This window comes from Lycium barbarum, chromosome 11, assembly GCF_019175385.1.
Source record: "Lycium barbarum isolate Lr01 chromosome 11, ASM1917538v2, whole genome shotgun sequence".
NCBI lineage: Eukaryota > Viridiplantae > Streptophyta > Magnoliopsida > Solanales > Solanaceae > Lycium > Lycium barbarum.
The window spans coordinates 51970693-51991271 of record NC_083347.1 but is presented as its reverse complement, the minus strand read 5'-3'; the positions used below and the strand labels follow the sequence as shown (position 1 = coordinate 51991271).

General features: G+C 39.0%; 1 protein-coding gene across 1 annotated transcript; it reads right to left on the bottom strand.

Annotated features, from left to right (window-relative positions):
- Positions 1 to 19751: 19751 nt before the first annotated feature.
- On the bottom strand, positions 19752 to 20579 carry LOC132619835 (uncharacterized). Its single transcript, XM_060334611.1, has one exon. The coding sequence runs from the start codon at positions 20577 to 20579 to the stop codon at positions 19752 to 19754; it is 828 nt and encodes a 275-aa protein (XP_060190594.1).

Genomic DNA, 20579 nt, shown 5'->3' with positions numbered 1-20579 from the left:
AGATGGTAGCTCCTGAAAGTTATTGACGTATAAAGTACCTGCAAAATTGAGCACACAGTTAGCTAAGCAATCTGCAAGTGCATTGCCTTCCCTCAGGATATGAGCAAACAACACTTGCCCCTTATTACTCCAATACTGAATTCTCCTTATCTCCATTCTGATGTTCCAAGGGTTACTACATATCTGCCTTATAATGTTTAGCAAAGCCAAGGAATCAGTTTCCATAATCACAGGCAAGAACTGATGTGTCACACAATATTCAATACCACTCTCCTATTGCTATGGCCTCTGCACAAATATTAGTAGTATCCCTCAGTGTTCTAGTTGCAGCATACATTAAATTTCTTTTATCATTTCTTATGCAAAGAGCAGCAGAACTCATACCTAGATTTCCCCTAAAGGCCTCATTAGTGTTGCACTTGAACCATCCCATAGCTGGATGCATCCGCATGAACTTCTTGCAAAGAATTTTTGGCCTATATCCTTCCAAGAGTTGCACCATTTGAGGCCATGAGTAAGGTACCTACTGCAGCCAAGGATACAAAGACCTGATGAGATTATGCAGATTCAGGTTTATACTATGGATCACCATAGTTCTTCTCATTCTTCCTCCATGTATTATGGCATTTCTCATCTTCCAAAGTTGCCAACACACCACAGCAGGTATAGCTTGCATAATAGTCTTCAATTTAGCATGATATACATTTTCCCACCACTTCACTATTGTTTGATGAATTTGCACAAAAGGCTCAGAAATTCCTGCTGCTTCTTTGTAATATTGCCATATGGATTTTGCAAAGGAACCAGTTAAGAACAAGTGCTGCAACGTTTCCTCCTCACTAGGATCATCACAGTATCTACACCTAGGAGCAATAGAATTATGCATTCTCTTCAGCACATCATCTACAGGTAACTTAAGTCTCCATACTCTCCATAGTAAGAAGGAAATTTTGAAAGGAAGACCTTTGACCCACAATTTCTGGTAGAAAGTAGAGGTTTTCTGTTTCTGTCTAAGGATCTTCCATGCACTTCCTATTGAAAACTCTCCTAAACTAGTTAAAGTCCACCAAGGTATATCCTTCTCTGAATTCTGCTAAACGAACACCAGTTCCTTCCTTACATGCTCCACAATATTTGTAGCAAAGTGAGCTTCCATTTCTGCAAAGTTCCAACCATCTTAAGTCATTACATCAGCCACTTCGACAATGTTAGTATTGCTGTGATCAGTCTCATGTACAAAGTGACTAATTGGACCAATATTTGTCTAGTTATCATCCTATGCATCACATGAAACATTGTTTGGCTCCCACCATATGAACTGATCCACTTCATCTCTGGTATGAAACATCATTTTCCATATCTGAGATCCCCCCTTTCATTGAACTTTAGTAGGCTTAAGTTTCTTATAGTACTTGTTCCACATAAAGTTTGACCACATGGAATTAGTTGTTCTGAATCTCCACCATAACTTAGCATACAGAGCCTTTGAAACATCATACAAAGATCTGAAACCAAGGCCACCTTCTTCTTTTGGCAAACAAATGTTTTTCCATGAAACCTAGTGTCTGCTTCTTTCCTCTTCTTTGTTATTCCAGAAAAATCTTGCAAAGATCCTGTGCATTTCATTAATAGTGTATTTAGCAGGCACTATAGCTGACAAACTATACACAGGTATACTTTGAAGAACAATGCTGATAAGAACAGCTTTCCCTCTATAAGATAAAAGTCATCCTTTCCAGCTTTGCAATTTGTTCTTAACTTTTTTAATGATATCATTGTAATACATCTTCTTCCTTCTTGTATGAAATATAGGACACCCGAGATACTTTAAAGGAAATTGATCTCTATTAAAGCCTGTAATCTGCTGAACATCTTGTTGTATATGTTGTGCCACCTTATCATACAAATAGAAAGCACTTTTATCCCTATTGATAAGCTGACCTGATAGGTCCTCATACTTCTTCAAAATGATCATGATTCTCTCAAAAGAATATTTCTCAGCATATGCAAATATGATGGTATCATCAGCATCTGCAAGGTGATTGATCCTTGCACTCCATTTAGGCATACCATATCCAATAAAGCTATCTTCCTCAGCTAAAGAGTTTAAAGCTCCAGAAAGGACCTCAGCAGACAGGATGAATAACATAGGAGATAAAGGATCTCCTTGCTTTACTCCCCTTGTAGAGTGAAAGAACCCCTTAGTCTTGCCATTTAGCAGTATAGAGTACCAATTTTTATCTCCAGATCATGTCAATGAACACATCAGAAAAATCCATCTTCCCTAGCACTTTGATAAGATAGGACCAAGCCACCCAGTCATAGGGCTTGGCCATATCTAATTTAATCACCACATTAGCTGGCTTCCCCGTTTTCCTTATATCTGTGACTATCTCTTGAGCTAGAAGCACATTTTCAATAATGCTCCTCCCTTGAACAAATCCAGCCTGATTTAGAGAAATTAAAGAAGGGAGTATATCACCCAGCCTATCATGTATAACCCTGGATATCACTTTGTTTATGAAGTTACTTAAACTTATTGGCCTAAGATCAGAGAAAGTATTAAGCAATTCTTTTTTAGGAAGAAGCACCAGGTTTGTCTGAGCAATAGATTTTGGAAGAGAGTTTCCATCGAAGAATGACAATACCATACTCTACACATCCCTTCCAAAAACATCCCAACACTTATGGTAGAAAATACCTGAGAAACCATTAGGACCACAAGCACTTGATAAACTAATATTGAAAACTGCATCCTTTACTTCCTCCATGGTTGGTACTTTCCTAAGTTGTTCATTCATATCATCATCAACTAGAACTGGAATATGCTCCAGAAGGCCTTCTTCCACATGATCTAAATTCTCCTGAGTGAACTATTTTTCATAAAATGAGATTGCTTCTGCAGCTATTTGCTCCTCCTCTTCAATCCAATCCCCTTCTGAATTCTGAATTTTCATGATTTGTAGTTTTTTCCTTCTTTCTTTCACAATAGTATGAAAGAACTTTGTATTCTTATCACCATCTACAAACCAGTCAAGACTAGATTTTTGTCTCCAAAATTCTTCTTCATAATGCAAATATTTCTTAATTTCAGCCTGAGCCTTTTGAAGTACACACCTACTGATAGGAGAGGGATCCTCTTCAAACAGGCCTTCTTTGATTCTGACTATTTCCTCTCTAATAACGATTTTTTTGAAAATATCCCCATATGTCAATCTACTCCACTGAGATAATGCCCCTTTAAGCTTCTTCATCTTACACTTGAAGCTAACGAAAGGGTCTTCATGTTCCCATACTGGTCAATTCTGCCTCACAATGTTCATGAAAGACTCATGTTCCACCCAGAACTTCAGATAGTTGAAAGGCTTGCATTGATTTTGATCTGCTTCTCCATAAGTACATAATAGAGGAGCATGATCTGCACCTATCCTAGCCAAATGTTCCACTTCCAAGCTGCTAAACCAATGTTGCAATGGAGCATTACTGAACGTTCTATCCAACCTCTCAAAGATACAATCATCTCCTGCTCTACCACTCCACCATGTAAAAGGGCTGCCTTTAAAGCCAATTTCCTGCAGTGCACAAGAATTCACACAAAAGGCAAAGTCCTCCACATCTTGAGGCTGAATAGAAATGCCACCAATATTTTTCTCATCATTCAAAACCACATTAAAAGCACCACCTATCATCCATGCCCCAGTGATGTTATTATACAAATGATACAAGTTGTCCCATAATTCCAACATTGCAGTTTCATCACATTTTGCATATACCAGAGTGGTATACATTGTTTTTTCCAAATCATGGAAGAAAAGTCTCAATGTCAGTTGTTGAACTGTGTCTGATATCACCTCTACATCAATATTACTATTCACAAAGCACCAGATCTTGCCACTACAATTAGAGAATGCATTAGCCATGGTTAATCTACTCTTGTATCTTTGAATGTATCTAGCTTGTTGAAAAGGTTCCAACAATGCTATCAAAAAGAACTTGTGATGACTGTGAAGCATTTGGCGTCTATGAAATGCCTTTTGAGTTTTCACAAACCTTATATTCCAAATAAATGACTTTAACATTATTTAAAAGATTCTTTATTGACTGCTGTCTTTGGTAACACCCTAATAGGCGGTTGTTCATCTGCTGGACCATTCTTAATCATCTTTTTCTACCCCTTCTTTTTCCCTTTAGAACTGGAAACTGCTTGAGAGACTTTAGGAGACACTTCAGCCTGCTTATATACCTTCTCATTCACTAAATTAATCTGCTTTTCTTTGTCTCCTCCATACAAAGATTCTCCTTATTCTCCTCAATATTCTTTACATTATGAGACACTAGATCATGGAGCACTTTGTTGGGAGAAGGCTTCACAGTAATGAATAAGCTGTTCACTTGCACTTCTGTCACTACTGCCAATGTTTCCCTTCATTGATATCTTGCTGTAATTCCCCACCAGACCTTGGAGTATTATTGTTCAACCCTTCATGGATATATTGTTAGCCTGAGAATTAACTGCTACCTCCACAGAATGAGTATTGTCATTAATCACTATATCCTCAGCACCAACACCATCTGTGTTACTTACTGATAACACCAACTCTACAGAAACAATATCACCAGTCTGAGCCTCTGCTATGCCTTTGATGTTATTAGTATCTTTCCTATTCTGTTGATCTGCTATTTTCTATACTGTCACCCTGGTAACCATTAACTTCAACAACATGCTTAATGGATTGATTCTGCATTCCATCTGTATCCACAAGTGTGTGATCTTCCTTTGTAGTCTCCACTTCTGTAGAATCTACAACCATTTGATTATCTATTACTAGCACATTGTCTACAAGTTCTTGATCTACACTATTGCCTGAACCACTCAAGTTTTCAGCTGCTTGAGTGTTATCTGCATTAATGGCCTGATTCTGCATTCCATTTGTATCCACAAGTCTGTGATCTTCCTTTGTAGTCTCTACTTCTGTAAAATTTACAACCATGTGATTATCTAGTACTAGCACATTGTCTACAAGTTCTTGATCTACACTATTGCCTGAACCACTCAAGTTTTCAGCTGCTTGAGTGCTATCTCCAGTAATGATCTGCTCCTCCACTTGAATGCTTTTCTCAAGGGTTAAATCTGCCTTATTAGCATCTTGAGCTGCCTCACTTGTATTTATATCATCTTCATGCCTCATCTTCTCATCTTCTTGAATACTGGCTAAAACACCATACTTGTTCTGATTCAAAACACCTTCATTCTGCCTACTTTTATCCTTAACTTTGTGAGGCTCCTCCTGAGCCACTGTTCCACCATGTGTAGGAATTTGCTTTGGTTCTTCATTATACCTTTTCTCACTTGGATAAGTAACCACTTTCCCACTAGAGAGCACTTTTGGTAAATATTGTTGAACCAATCTTCCTCAATATCTTCTGTGTTGGTCTCTTCTTTGATTCACTACTCTCTTTTGCTCCTCATTATTCTGCTTTGGCTCTTCTATCTTATCTACAGGTTCATCAACCTTCTCATCTGAAGTAGTATCCTTTTCTAGTTCAGGATAAAGAATTCTACACTCTGTAATTGCATGTCCTTGAAGCATGCACCCAGTGCAATACTTTGGAAGATAATCATAGTGAATCTTTACCTTAACATTCCTAGTTTGTTTTGTAACTTCATCCTCAATCTCTATCATAACAAACTTTGGGAAATCTGATAATAAATCCACCTAGACCTTCACCCTCGCACAATTTCGTGTTGTCTTATTAACAGTAGCCAAATCAAGATGCAAAGGTTTTCCCACAGCAGAAGCAAGTGAGAACAAAGACTCCTTGACAAAGAAAGTAGGTAACAGATTTGGAAAAGAGATCCACGCCATGGCAGTAGTAGTTTCTTCGTCAATCTTGAAGCTTGAGTCATAAATAAAAGGCCTAATTTGATATTTATAACCATCTTGTGACTTCAACCAAAAGGCACTCTTAGAAGACAATGTGATAACGTCTTCCATTAACGAGCATCGAATCAACACATGTCTATTTCTAAAAAACGCTACTTGACAATTTCCCTTAGTCCCACATTGTGTAGGAATTATAGTACGAAGTTATTCTAGGTTAGGCCATCTATATGAAAACTTAACCACAATAGCATATTGTAGAACTTCAAGAACTTCCATACGAGAAACTTCACTCGACGTCAATTTCACATAAGGAATACCTTCAATATACGTGATCTTTTTGAGAGGAATGGGATCACATTGAACCTTGGACAATGAGTCTTCCATGGGCATCACAGTTTGTGCATAGTTAGTCGTATGACTACGGTTTGCATATGGAATAAATGGAGACGGGACTGAAGAAGAAGAAGCGGGTGTAGTCGTTTTGGGAAGGGGAGGGAAATGTATTTGGGATGAGAGTGTCCAAGGCTAGCCAGCCACCGTTGACGGCTGAGTAGCGGCCTTGGCAACCATGGGGGACTATGTTACGTTAGGTTAGGGTTTGTATTGGAGGAAAGACAAGAGAGTATTGTGGCCTTGCCGGCCCCTTGTGCATGTTTTTGAGTTAAACTTCGTGTGATTATATGAATTATGATAGTAATCAAGAGAACTTTTAAACCAACACTGATCCTATTTGAATGAACATTAACGTACTGTGATATATATTGAAGCATTTGAGGCAGTTGTTTTTTTCTGAATAAGAATATGACTTTTGGTTTCCTAAATCTGTTCTTTCATGGGCCTGTATACTTGTTTAATGTCAACTAAGTGACATGAGTTATGATTGGGATAAAACATAGAAAGGGTCATGATCAGGTTGCAACAAATCTTAAGGAACCTAGGCATGTTTATAGGGGTCCTTGGTGAGTGCCTAAAGCATTTAGAGTAGGGGTCTGTTTGCATTTGTGTGGGTCTGAAACTCCCCAAGTTTACTTGAATGTGCTTGAATTAGTCAAATTTTTTTGAGTAGTTGTATGTCATGCTTTAAAGGTAATTTTGAAGCAGCAATATCTTAGAATGTGATAGAGAAGTCTAAAGAATGAAGTTTTGGTATTCAAGCTCATCATGAGATAACAGATTCTTAAATGGTTCATTAGGAGTTAATAAAGGTACATAAAGTTGTAGAGGTCATTTAAATTGAAGTAAAATACCTATGTGCCACTAGCAGGATTATGTGCCATGATTGTTTTATCTGAATAGAATTTAGACTTGGCAATCATATTATCAGACTTTCCTCTTTTATGTATCTGGTTCATGCTTGAATTTCAAAAAGGAGTGTAAGAGCATTAAAATGATGGTTTGAGTCCTAATGAGCCTTAACTACTTAAAAATGATTAATCAATTGGAAAGGGAATTGTTTTGAACCTAGAGATTGATATTCAATCTGAATTTAAGCTTTTAAGTGATTTAAATGTTCAAATTTTTTCAAATGTTAGTGTCTAAAAGGATTAAACCTGACTTTACATAGTTAGGATTCTAAAACTAAGTTGATTAGAAGTTGTTAACTTATGTGATCAATTAGGGGTCCAGATGAAATTTAGTTTAAGGGGGTAGTGTCAAACCACTCTTGTCCATAAGTTTTTAGTGATTGACATTTGGGTATGGGAATAAGGTAAATGCGGCTGGGGTTGCTTTGGGAGAGTAAAAGGTGAGCTTAGGCATGAACTGGAGGTAGTTACTAGTGGGGCCTTTGATCCCTTTATACTGGAAGTAAGGATCAGGAAACGGATGGGAAGGTGATGACCTCACCCTATCCTGTTCCTCTTTTAGGTCCCTGAAGCTTCTTTGTCTTTCTAGACCTTGTTCTCATGACTGTGAGGGGTTCGTTGAGACCTGGGGATTGGTCAAGGGTGGTTTGTCAAGCCTTGGGGGAAAGTTCTTGAGATCTCATGTTGCTTAAAACTAAGTTAAAATAAAGGGGTAAGTGTTTGTTACATCTTTGTCATGATTTGGGGGGAGAGGGGGGGGGGGGGGGGGGAGGGGTTGAAACTGCCATTTGCTATGTATTAAAAGAGGTAAATTCTTCACTATGGTCTGATGCTATTTTTTTTAGAAGTACAACCTGCTTTCTTTTTTGTTTTCTCCGTGATGAATGTGTTTAAAACTGGTGTGATGTATTTATGTGTGGACTTGGTCATATGAATGTACTAATCTTGGTCTGAATTTAAGGAAAAAACATTTAGTAAATACAAGATTGGTAAGAATCTTCATGTTTTGAACTTAAATTGTGACACCTAGACTTCAGTGGGCGTTATGGTATAACTCAGATTAAAAAGGTTAAAACATGCTTTGTCTAATGAGGTTTGATCCTATGCTGTTGGAATTATTCAGAATCCTATCATGTATAAAATCATGGAGATAAAATAATTGAGTACTGCATCTGTATTTCTAAAAAATGAATAGTGTAGGGTGGAAATGGTTTGATGTTGATATTTTGGGACATAATTGAATACTCTTAAAGGCAGTGTGAACCACTTGGCTTAGGATGGTCTTTTCAAGACACCTTAAAGAGGGGGCAAGGAAGAGTCAAGCCCAGCTTGACTCATAGTATCTATCCCCCAAATGAGGGGTGTCATGATCAGCCTATGAACCATGGGGGTACTCCTGTCTTGCGAGAATTTCGGCTTTCCTTAAATACCATCATCTTACCAAAATATTGGAGATACGAGGGGCGTTTAGGAAAATTGGTCTGTGTAAAGGTCTAGAAGCACTTAGGATGTTAAGAATAATGGAACTGGTCATTTCAAGAAGATGATCTTTGTTTTTTTTTTTTAAAAACAATGAACTAGTTTGAGGTTGTTGACAATAAATGTCTTTGCTAGGAGTTTATAGAGTCCGAACATGTGAAGATTGGTTTTGAACTTTATGCCATTTCTTTTGGGATTTGTTGACACACATAGCTGATCCTTTCCCCTGTCTATCTTAAGTGGTAACTTGCATGAAGCCTTGGTGTAGTGTGTTCCTACTATTGTTATATTGAAATAAAGATTCTTTCTGTGGTCTTTCCTGAGAATATGAAACTGTACAGTCCCAGTTCATGTGATGTTATTTGGTCCAGACTTCTTGGTGTTCCAATTCTGTTCTGATGATTACGAGTTATAGAATTTTCTCTCTTTGTCTACATCCTTCTACTGTACTTCTGTTATTACATTTAGGTAACTCTCATTTGCTACTAGGTGGTCTGTTGATATAGAAAATTAATGAATCATCTAGACGAGAAATGTGGGATTTAAGTTAGACCTGGATCAGCCTTAGTTTATATATTTGGATGCTGTTATAAGGGACAAGATTTGGTTAAATAAAAGGAATAACCTTGAGGTCTACAGTTGAACACTCACAAGTGTCAATATATATACAAAATACACATACAGTTTTAATAAAGGGAAGGGAGTAGATATACATGATATACACTTGGTATACATATCCGATGTGTATATCATAAGTATAGTGTGTATATATATGAGAAAATAGGCCAATCATACGCAGTATGTATATGCAAATAAAAGAGTATGATTTGTTTATGCCACTTATTTGACTAAGTACTTTGAACGTATTATACATATTTTATGTGCCTCTTTATATTACAATACCTGCCTCAGCCGTTGTCATGATTTTGAATTCATTTTAATGTTACTTGTATTTAAGATACTTCCCATAAGATGATACTTGTGCACAACTTTGAGACTCTAGTTGTATACTATGGCAACACTGGGTTTTTGAGAGTTTGAGGAGGTTTTGGGATAGGTATTGTCACGACCCAACTAGGGGCCGTGACGAGTACCCGATACTTGTACCGAGCACACCTTATCTCGTATCATATCCTTATTACTAAGTGGGCCGTATGACCTAGACCATATTTTTTTTGTTACTTAACATTAACATTAGTAGCATAGTTGTAAACATAGGCGAACAAACTTGATTAGCACATTATACATCGACGAGGACCATCAAAAGTACAAAACATCTAACTGTACATGTCTGTCTACGAGCCTCTAAACATAGTACACATATACATAGGAAGGGCCGAGTACTGCCATGCCCGAATATATACACAAAAATAGTACCAAGGAACTGAGGCTCCGGGACAACTGGAGCGCTGCCAACACTGCTGATAGAACTCCTAGGAATCTGGTCTGTCTACCTACTGACCTGTGCGGCATGAAACGCAGCGTCCGCAAGAAGGGACGTCAGTACGAGAAGTGTACCGAGTACGTAAGGCATAGGTAATATCACGAAGTCATAATAGAGAACATAAAACACAGCGTAGCAGAGTAATATAACCTGTATCTCTGTTTGTCTACCATGATAGCTGTTATGCAAGTTAACTTTACCTTCTGGCGTACTATCTGTAGATACTGCAAGTAAACTGCCCGACCGTGCAGGTACGGTGTATAACTGCCCGACCATATAGGTGCGGTGGACTACTGCCCGACCATATAGGTACGGTGGATTACTGCCCGACCATATAGGTACGGTGTAATGCTTCTGAGTAGACCATGGGATAAAGGAGTAATCTGTCATCTGAGTGCCCCTTGGGGCGGATACCATGCATGCTAGCCTTCTTAAAAACACATAAATATCTGTAAGTAAACTGCCCGACCATGTAGGTACGGTGTGACGAGCCCGCGTCCAGGCCTCTCGCGTCCGGGGTATAATCTGCCCACTGCAGTGGTGTGTCTGCCCGGCCGTCCATTGGACGGCACGGTGTCATAAAAAAACTCATACATAAATACAAAGCATGCATGAGAGCCCAAGTGAAAGCTGCAACTCTATCGGAGTGACGTAAGGTCGATAGCCTCCGATCGTCTTATGAAATAACTTAGGCCGCTTTGTCTCACCTTGAAGGAACTAGTACTATAAGGCGAGACCATGAAAGAAATATGGTATTAAGAGAAAACATGTAATAAGATCACGAACCTTATAAGATGCCAACCCATGTTCTTGAAGCCTTTAGAAAGTAGAGTCATGTTCAAGGAAATAAGATTGAGGATTGGAAACTAACTCTTTATTCTCATATTCATGTTGAGTCCATAACTCGAGATTTTCTACTATGAAACCATATCCGTCATAATCATCATAGAAATATTATCATTAGAAGAATTATAATACTTATGAAGGTTTTAGTGTAAACCAATTTCATCGACACGTTATAGATGCTAGAAGCAATTATTCAATAAGATATGAAAAACTTAATTCAATTCTATTGAATGAAAAAGGGTTAATTTCAATCTCGGATTTCTAGGGTTAGGATCACCCCCGAGGTTCGTATTCAAACCTATTATGTCTAAGACATGCCAAAGAAGGAAGGGTAAGGCCTTACATACCTTTTCCGCTTCTTACACTTCTCCAAACTCAAGTTCCAAATTCGCCAAAATCTACAATTTGGTCACATTTACCAACTGTTAATTTAAGCGTCTAGAAGTAAAATCTCAAAGTAACACTTGTCTACCGAAATTTCGGCAGCACTTCCCCTGTAAATACACCAATCCCAAAAATCCAACTTGGCCAATTTCATCAACAACAATCCGGGAATGCGACCCGGCCAAACTATCCACAACAACATCAGCAATCATACTAACAATTTCAATAACCAACCTAAAGTACATTCTAACAGTTTCATCAACATATTACTTCCTTCAAGACCTTCCAACCTTAATGGAAACCATAACAACTTAATAATTTATACATTAACAACATCATATTATCAACATTATATTCCATTTATGCAAGAACATTATATTCCATTTACATAACTTACGCAACAAGCCTCCAACCACTACACTTCACTAAACTCATTAAACTTCTATATGCGACATAAAATCCATAACACAACAACCAAAATACTAAATAAAACTTGCTCACCATTCCTTCATAATTCATCAATATACACGACCACATATACCATATACAACTCACGACCAACTACTACTTTTACAAGGTTACAATCAATCATCCGTATTTTCATAAATTCCATCCATTTTCACATACCACATTATATACAAACATCCAAAACATATAAAGAATGATGAATTCTTACCTTTTCCCTTCAACCCTTCACTTAGCTATATTTTTGTAGCTTGAAAGAAAATAAGTTTTTCTTGCTCCAAAACCACTTCACCTTGCTAATCACCCTTCAATGGATTGCTTAGGTAGAAGAAAATAATTTTTAAGAAAATTTATCCAAGGTTTTGTTGGTCTTTCTCTATGGCCGAATGGCTTGGGGTTTTTTTTCTCCTTCCCCTTTTGTTTCTTGCTTTCTTGAAATCTTTAGGGAAATAATGAATATTAAGATGACTTCCTACATATATATATACAAGTCTTCCACCAATTTTCCATATTTATAAATAGGTCCCTCAAAATATGGCCACACGATCCCTTTCTTTCCTTCTCTAGAAAATTCTTCCATTTTCTTAAAAATAAATAAAGAAGACTAGGTGTCTTCCTTTGTAAGATTTGGTCCACATGTCCTTATAATTTGTAATTAGCCCCCACTAATTAATAGAAATGTGGACATATGCCACACGGCCAATCTTGGAATTTTCCAAGAATTTTTCTTGAACACTTGTGAAATTACCATTTTACGCTTAGACTTTCTTAATAATTCGGCTTCTAAATTCTTCGTAAGCAACTCATATGCCAAACGAAACAAGAATAAGGCCTTGCTTGTTGTCTTCCCGCGATTGTCTTAAATTATCCGATTGCACCAAAAATGCGGGATATAACATCCTCCCCCCCTTTAGAACATTCATCCTCGAATGTTCTATTGGTCTCGTAATGTATTAGGATACCTCGGGGAGGTCTCCTTTGTGGTTATCTCACACATCGCTTAACATATCCATTTTAGAAGCTCAATTTACTTGTAGGCCGTAAGCCAATTGACTTTGCTCTGAACGCTGGCCCTGAGTTAATAAGTCCTCCTTATTGAAGCTTGAATCATTATAGTCCACTTTAGGTCTAACATGTCCTCCCCCCCTTATTAGAAGGGTCTATATACACCTATGCCCTTTAAATAATCATCGCCTTCCGCAATCTTCTATATATCGCAACACTATTTCAAGAATCCTATAATCACAAATGATATGTTACAAACATATGTATTTATTAATATTATTTTACCTACAAACATTTTCACACGCTGTTGAGATTTTCACTAATCCTAAAACTAGGTCATGATTTCCTCTCTTTCCTTAACCCCGTCCGTTTTAGCCTATATGGCCTCTAGAAGGTATCTAACCGCTCCACACATTCTAATTCTCCTTTTGGTTGACCTAAATTTCACATTCGTCCTCTAGATCTACAGTTATGAAATTTTCAGCGTACTTCCCAGGGGGTCACCCATCATGAAATTGCTCTCACCCTAGCACGCTTAACTTTGAAGCTCTAATGCATTTTAGTGTCTTAATGCTAGTATTTTGCCTCCACTCTTCCGGACTACCTTTATCACGTTATCTGGGGCGGGTTGGGGCCTTGACAACTTCCGAAACGCTCCCGTAATGCATCTTTCTCTTGTAATTACTATTTTAGCCTTCGTAATCACTACTATTCACCTTTTACCTATGTGTACGGTTACTTTTCATTCTGGATCTCAAATTTTCCAATACGTTCAGTAATACAAGAGACGGTACGTGATAAAGTAGAATCTAGATCAATTAACACATACATCTAATGCGAAGGTACCGATAATGTACCTGCGGCTGCGTCTGGGGAAGATTCAGGATCCTGCCGTCCTGTCAGTGCATATATACGGTGTGGAGGACCGGCTGAACTGGGTGCCCCTTCTCCTCTGCCCCGGCCCACTGGAGCCTGGGAAGTCTGTCCAGGAGGGCGCACAGACGCTGACGAACCAGCTATCGATCCTGTGGGCTGACCCTCACCTCTACCTCGCACCGAAGGGCAGTCACGCATCATATGCCCCATCTGTCCGCAAGCATAACAAGCATTCGAACCCAGACGACACTGTCCCGAATACATTCTACCACACTGGTTGCACTGTGGTGGGGTAGCCTCGTCTGACCAGATCTACTGCTGTACTGGGGGCTTGAAATCCTGGACTGCTCCTGTGCTTGTCCCCCTCTATACTCATTTCTGGCCCCGAAAGATCTGGCCCTTTTCCTGGAGCTCCTATCCGAATAATGCTCTCTTTTCTGCAACTGATGTCGTTCCTCCAGGTTCTGGGCTTGGGCTGGATACGAGCAATAGTCATCCCATCCTGGAGTGAAGCCGTCAAACATTCCTTAACTAAATGTGGCCCCAATCCACTCACGAATCGGTGTACATGATCTCCCATATCAGCCACCATGGTTGGGGCATACCTGGCTAGAGAGTTAAAGCGAAGACTGTATTCTCGGACATTCATATTTCCCTGTTTAAGATTCAAGAACATATCAGCTCGAGCTCGTCGAACCTCCGGTGGTAAGAAATGTCGCAGAAATGCCTCAGTGAACTCCTGCCAAACCGGGGGAGGGGCATTTGCTCCCCTCGAAGACATCCAACTATTATACCACAGTACTGCTACATCCCGCAGTCTATATGAAGCCAATTCCACTGACTTTGTATTTGAAGCATGTATTATCCTCAGTGTCCTCAACATCTCGTCTATAAAATTCTGCGGGTCTTCCTCTGGTTTCGATCCATAAAACTCCGGAGGTTTTAGGGTAATAAAATCACGAGCCCTGGCACTCACCGCCCTATCTCCCTGGACCTCATCTTGCCGCTGAACCTGTGCGGCAACTAGCTGGGTCAGCAACTGGATAGCCTCTGCCATCTGCTGGCCCGGAGCTGCTGGCGGTGGAACTGGAGGTACAGGGGCTGGAGCTGGAGCTCCCTCCTGCTCTGCTGATACAGGGAAAGCAGGAGAAGTCTGAGGGGGAGCTTCATTTTGAGACTCATCTTCCTCTATCTCCCGTTCAACTCTGTTCCCGGCTACCATCTTGTTTTTCTGGGCTGCCGTAGCCTTCCTCTTCATTGGCATTACTGAAACCGTAGCATAGAATTGAGAAAAGAACATGGAAGCCTAATAACATAGCTCTATTGCACGATCTAAAAGACAAAGAAGGTCAGATTTCCTAAATGCCCTGCAGCCTCCTGTTTATAAGTGTGGCGCGCTACACACCCATAAACAGGACTCTACTGGACACGGCTCGTAGACAATCCCCTAGGACCGAACTGCTCTGATACCACTTCTGTCACGACCCAACTAGGGGCCGTGACGAGTACCTGATACTTGTACCGAGCACCCCTTATCTCGTATCATATCCTTATTACTAAGTGGGCCGTATGACCTATACCATATTTTATTGTGTTACTTAACATTAACATTAGTAGCATAGTTGTAAGCATAGGCGAACAAACTTTACTAGCACATTATACATCGACGAGGACCCTCAAAAGTACAAAACATCTAACTGTACATGTCTGTCTACGAGCCTCTAAACATAGTACACATATACATAGGAAGGGCCGAGTACTGCCATGCCCTAATATATACACAAAAATAGTACCAAGGAACTGAGGCTCCGGGACAACTGGAGCGCTGCCAACACTGCTGATAGAACTCCTAGGAATCTGGTCCGTCTACCTACTGACCTGCGCGGCATGAAAAGCAGCGTCCGCAAGAAGGGACGTCAGTACGAGAAGTGTACCGAGTATGTAAGGCATAAGTAATATCACGAAGTCATAATAGAGAACATAAAACACAGCGTAGCAGAGTAATATAACCTGTATCTCTGTTTGTCTACCATGATAGCTATTATGCAAGTTAACTTTACCTTCTGGCGTACTATTTGTAGATACTGCAAGTAAACTGCCCGACCGTGCAGGTACGGTGTATAACTGCCCGACCATATAGGTGCGGTGGACTACTGCCCGACCATATAGGTACGGTGGATTACTGCCCGACCATATAGGTACGGTGTAATGCTTCTGAGTAGACCATGGGATAAAGGAGTAATCTGTCATCTGAGTGCCCCTTGGGGCGGATACCATGCATGCTAGCCTTCTTAAAAACACATAAATATCTGTAAGTAAACTGCCCGACCATGTAGGTACGGTGTGATGAGCCCGCGTCCAGGCCTCTCGCGTCCGGGGTATAATCTGCCCACTGCAGTGGTGTGTCTGCCCGGCCGTCCATTGGACGGCACGGTGTCATAAAAAAACTAATACATAAATACAAAGCATGCATGAGAGCCCAAGTGAAAGCTGCAACTCTATCGGAGTGACGTAAGGTCGATAGCCTCCGATCGTCTTATGAAATAACTTAGGCCGCTTTGTCTCACCTTGAAGGAACTAGTACTATAAGGCGAGACCATGAAAGAAAGATGGTATTAAGAGAAAACATGTAATAAGATCACGAACCTTATAATCATCATAGAAATATTATCATTAGAAGAATTATAATACTTATGAAGGTTTTAGTGTAAACCAATTTCATCGACACGTTATAGATGCTAGAAGCAATTATTCAATAAGATATGAAAAACTTAATTCAATTCTATTGAATGAAAAAGGGTTAATTTCAATCTCGGATTTCTAGGGTTAGGATCACCCCCGAGGTTCGTATTCAAACCTATTATGTCTAAGACATGCCAAAGAAGGAAGGGTAAGGCCTTACATACCTTTTCCGCTTCTTACACTTCTCCAAACTCAAGTTCCAAATTCGCCAAAATCTACAATTTGGTCACATTTACCAACTGTTAATTTAAGCGTCTAGAAGTAAAATCTCAAAGTAACACTTGTCTACCGAAATTTCGGCAGCACTTCCCCTGTAAATACACCAATCCCAAAAATCCAACTTGGCCAATTTCATCAACAACAATCCGGGAATGTGACCCGGCCAAACTATCCACAACAACATCAGCAATCATACTAACAATTTCAATAACCAACCTAAAGTACATTCTAACAATTTCATCAACATATTACTTCCTTCAAGACCTTCCAACCTTAATGAAAACCATAACAACTTAATAATTTATACATTAACAACATCATATTATCAACATTATATTCCATTTATGCAAGAACATTATATTCCATTTACATAACTTACGCAACAAGCCTCCAACCACTACACTTCACTAAACTCATTAAACTTCTATATGCGACATAAAATCCATAACACAACAACCAAAATACTAAATAAAACTTGCTCACCATTCCTTCATAATTCATCAATATACACGACCACATATACCATATACAACTCACGACCAACTACTACTTTTGCAAGGTTACAATCAATCATCCGTATTTTCATAAATTCCATCCATTTTCACATACCACATTATATACAAACATCCAAAACATATAAAGAATGATGAATTCTTACCTTTTTCCTTCAACCCTTCACTTAGCTATATTTTTGTAGCTTGAAAGAATATAAGTTTTTCTTGCTCCAAAACCACTTCACCTTGCTAATCACCCTTCAATGGATTGCTTAGGTAGAAGAAAATAATTTTTAAGAAAATTTATCCAAGGTTTTGTTGGTCTTTCTCTATGGCCGAATGGCTTGGGGTTTTTTTTCTCCTTCCCCTTTTGTTTCTTGCTTTCTTGAAATCTTTAGGGAAATAATGAATATTAAGATGACTTCCTACATATATATATACAAGTCTTCCACCAATTTTCCATATTTATAAATAGGTCCCTCAAAATATGGCCACATGATCCCTTTCTTTCCTTCTCTAGAAAATTCTTCCATTTTCTTGGATTTTCTTAAAAATAAATAAAGAAGACTAGGTGTCTTCCTTTGTAAGATTTGGTCCACATGTCCTTATAATTTGTAATTAGCCCCCACTAATTAATAGAAATGTGGACATATGCCACACGGCCAATCTTGGAATTTTCCAAGAATTTTTCTTGAACACTTGTGAAATTACCATTTTACCCTTAGACTTTCTTAATAATTCCGCTTCTAAATTCTTCGTAAGCAACTCATATGCCAAACGAAATAAGAATAAGGCCTTGCTTGTTGTCTTCCCGCGATTGTCTTAAATTATCCGATTGCACCAAAAATGCGGGATATAACAGGTATAGCCACTCCCCGATATCCAGCCATGCCTGGGGTTCATGAAACACCTTGGAACTTATGCGATGTCGATAATAAGGGTGGTGACGACCTTTTCCCATTGGTATGGTGTGATTTGGAGTTTCTAGTGAAGCAATAGTGTATGATCAAGTCTTTAGTTGTGCACTTGTAATCAAATGGGGATGTATATGTATATGTATATATGTATGGTTATGTTAGTATCAGGATCATCAAACATAGACTAATTCGATTCGTCTTCTCTTTTTCTCCTTCTCCTACTGCATGGCCACTTGGGCCAGAGTCCAACCAGCCTGTTAGGCCAAAGGCCCAACAGGAATATTCTTTCAAAAACTGTTAAGTCCAAGAAAGGGAAGGTAATATTATTGAAGTCCCAGCCATCGGTGAGAATGGCGTGAAGGCCCAACCATGGGTAAAAATGGTCTCTTAAGAGGTTTGGTACACCCCTAACATATCTCATTTTCTCCTTAAATTTCGGTTTGACAGTTTCCTTTTGGGTTGAAATGTTGTATTTGTATGATTGTAAAAAACTCACATTATTATTGGAATCCTTTATATTTAGACTAGGCATCTTAGGTGAACGGTGCATATGCCGTTTAGTTCGACCTTAGGCCCAAATGCAATTTTCAAAACCCGGATTAACATATATATATATATATATTCCAAAAGAGAATAAAACGGCTAGAACAATAAGGGAATAAAAAGGATCAGTTTCATCTTTGCCAAAAAAAAAATGTATTGCCATCATTTTTCCTCAAATCAGGCTTTATCTTTTTTTTTTTTGGTAAACAATATTGTATTGACACCAAGTGAGTAATTACAATCCCAAGTAGGAGCTGACCACCTACTTCTCAAAGTACTGTAAAATAATCAAATAAGATATGACCTTACTATCTTACCTACTCATATACAAATTACGGACACTCAACTAACAAGACAGCTCAGACCTAGCTCAAAACAAAAAACATACAGACTCAAAGAACAAAAATCTGCCTCTTGCTAGCTTCTGGTAGTCTTCAAGGCATATTATTGAGTGTATCCAGTGTGTTCTTCCACTTCTGCAGGTGTCTACTTCTGATGTGGATGTGAATTGCTATTTGTCTGCATAATCTATCACTTTGGAACTGACCATTTTTTAATCTCATGTTGTTCCTCTCCCTCCATATAATAGATACCACCATTGCAAACACACAGCTGATTATTGCTCTTTTACCAGTCTTCTTTTTTGCCCACCCACAAGCCCATTATAGCTCCTCCTGCCAGCATCTAACAGGTCTTTGGATCCCCAACCATCTCAATATTCTGATCCAAAGGCCTTGTGTAATTGGGCAATCAAACATCAAATGATCAAGTGTTTCTACTGTAGAGTCACAGAAAATACAATCCATAGGGACCTGGATCCCAATCTTCTGCAATCTATCAATTGTGGCTAATCTTCTCCAAGCAGCCAACCACAGCGTAAACTTATGCCTTGGGTGGATGTTCTGCTGGAGAGTGATGCTCTTCTAGCTCACTCTTTGGTATTGCGGTAAGAGGTATATATACAATTTTTTGATTGAAAATCTGCCCTGCATTACCATTGTATTCAAAATTGTAGTAATAGTGTCCTGGTTAGAGTTAGCCTGCAAAATGTATTTCCTGGCCTCCAAGATTTTTCTTACCACCCAAGTTGCATTTGCTGGGATGGTACATGTTTCCACTAACTCCTATTTCATATAATACTCATGAACCTATTTTATCCACAAATAGTCCTTCTTGCAATGTACAACCCATAGTTGTTTCAGGATTGCAGCTTGGTTCCATAAGTACAGATTCAGAATATTTTGTCCACCAGCAGCTCTAGGGGTACACATCTTTGCCCATGAAACCCGAGATTTTCTACAAGTGGAGACTGATCCTGTCCAGAGAAAGGTCCTACAGATACTATCTATCATCTTAAATATCCTCTTAGGTAGAACGAAATTTTGTGACCAATAGGTTTGTACCCCAAAGACCACATATTGTATTAGTTGGATCCTTCCAGCATATGACAAAAGCTTTGCTGACCAGTATCTCATCCTATCAATAATTTTCTCCCCTAGGGGGAGACATTGTGCAATCGTAAGCTTCTTGGAGGATAGGGTCACTCCTAGATACCTAAAAGGTATTTCTTCTTCAGTTAACCCCAAAGTATCTAGAATTGCTTGCTTTAATTCAGGCTTGAAACCAGTCATGTACACTGAGCTCTTGTCATTGTTTGCCTCCAACCTAGAAGCTACAGAAAATCTCTTAAAAGCACTTTGTAGTAATTGGACAGACTTGATATCTGTTTTGTAGAACATTAGCAAGTCATCTGCAAAGCAGATATGCACCACATTTAGCTTCTTGCATCTTGGGTGATATTTGAAATCCTTCTGCAGTTTAAGTAAGGACAGTTCTCTCTGTAGGTATTCCATTGCAATCACAAAGAGATAGGGGGACATTGGGTCCTCCTGTCTTATCCCCATCTTCCCTGGAAATGGGGTAGAGAGGCCCCCATTTTCAGTCAAAGAGTATGAGATAGAAGAAATGCACTCCAT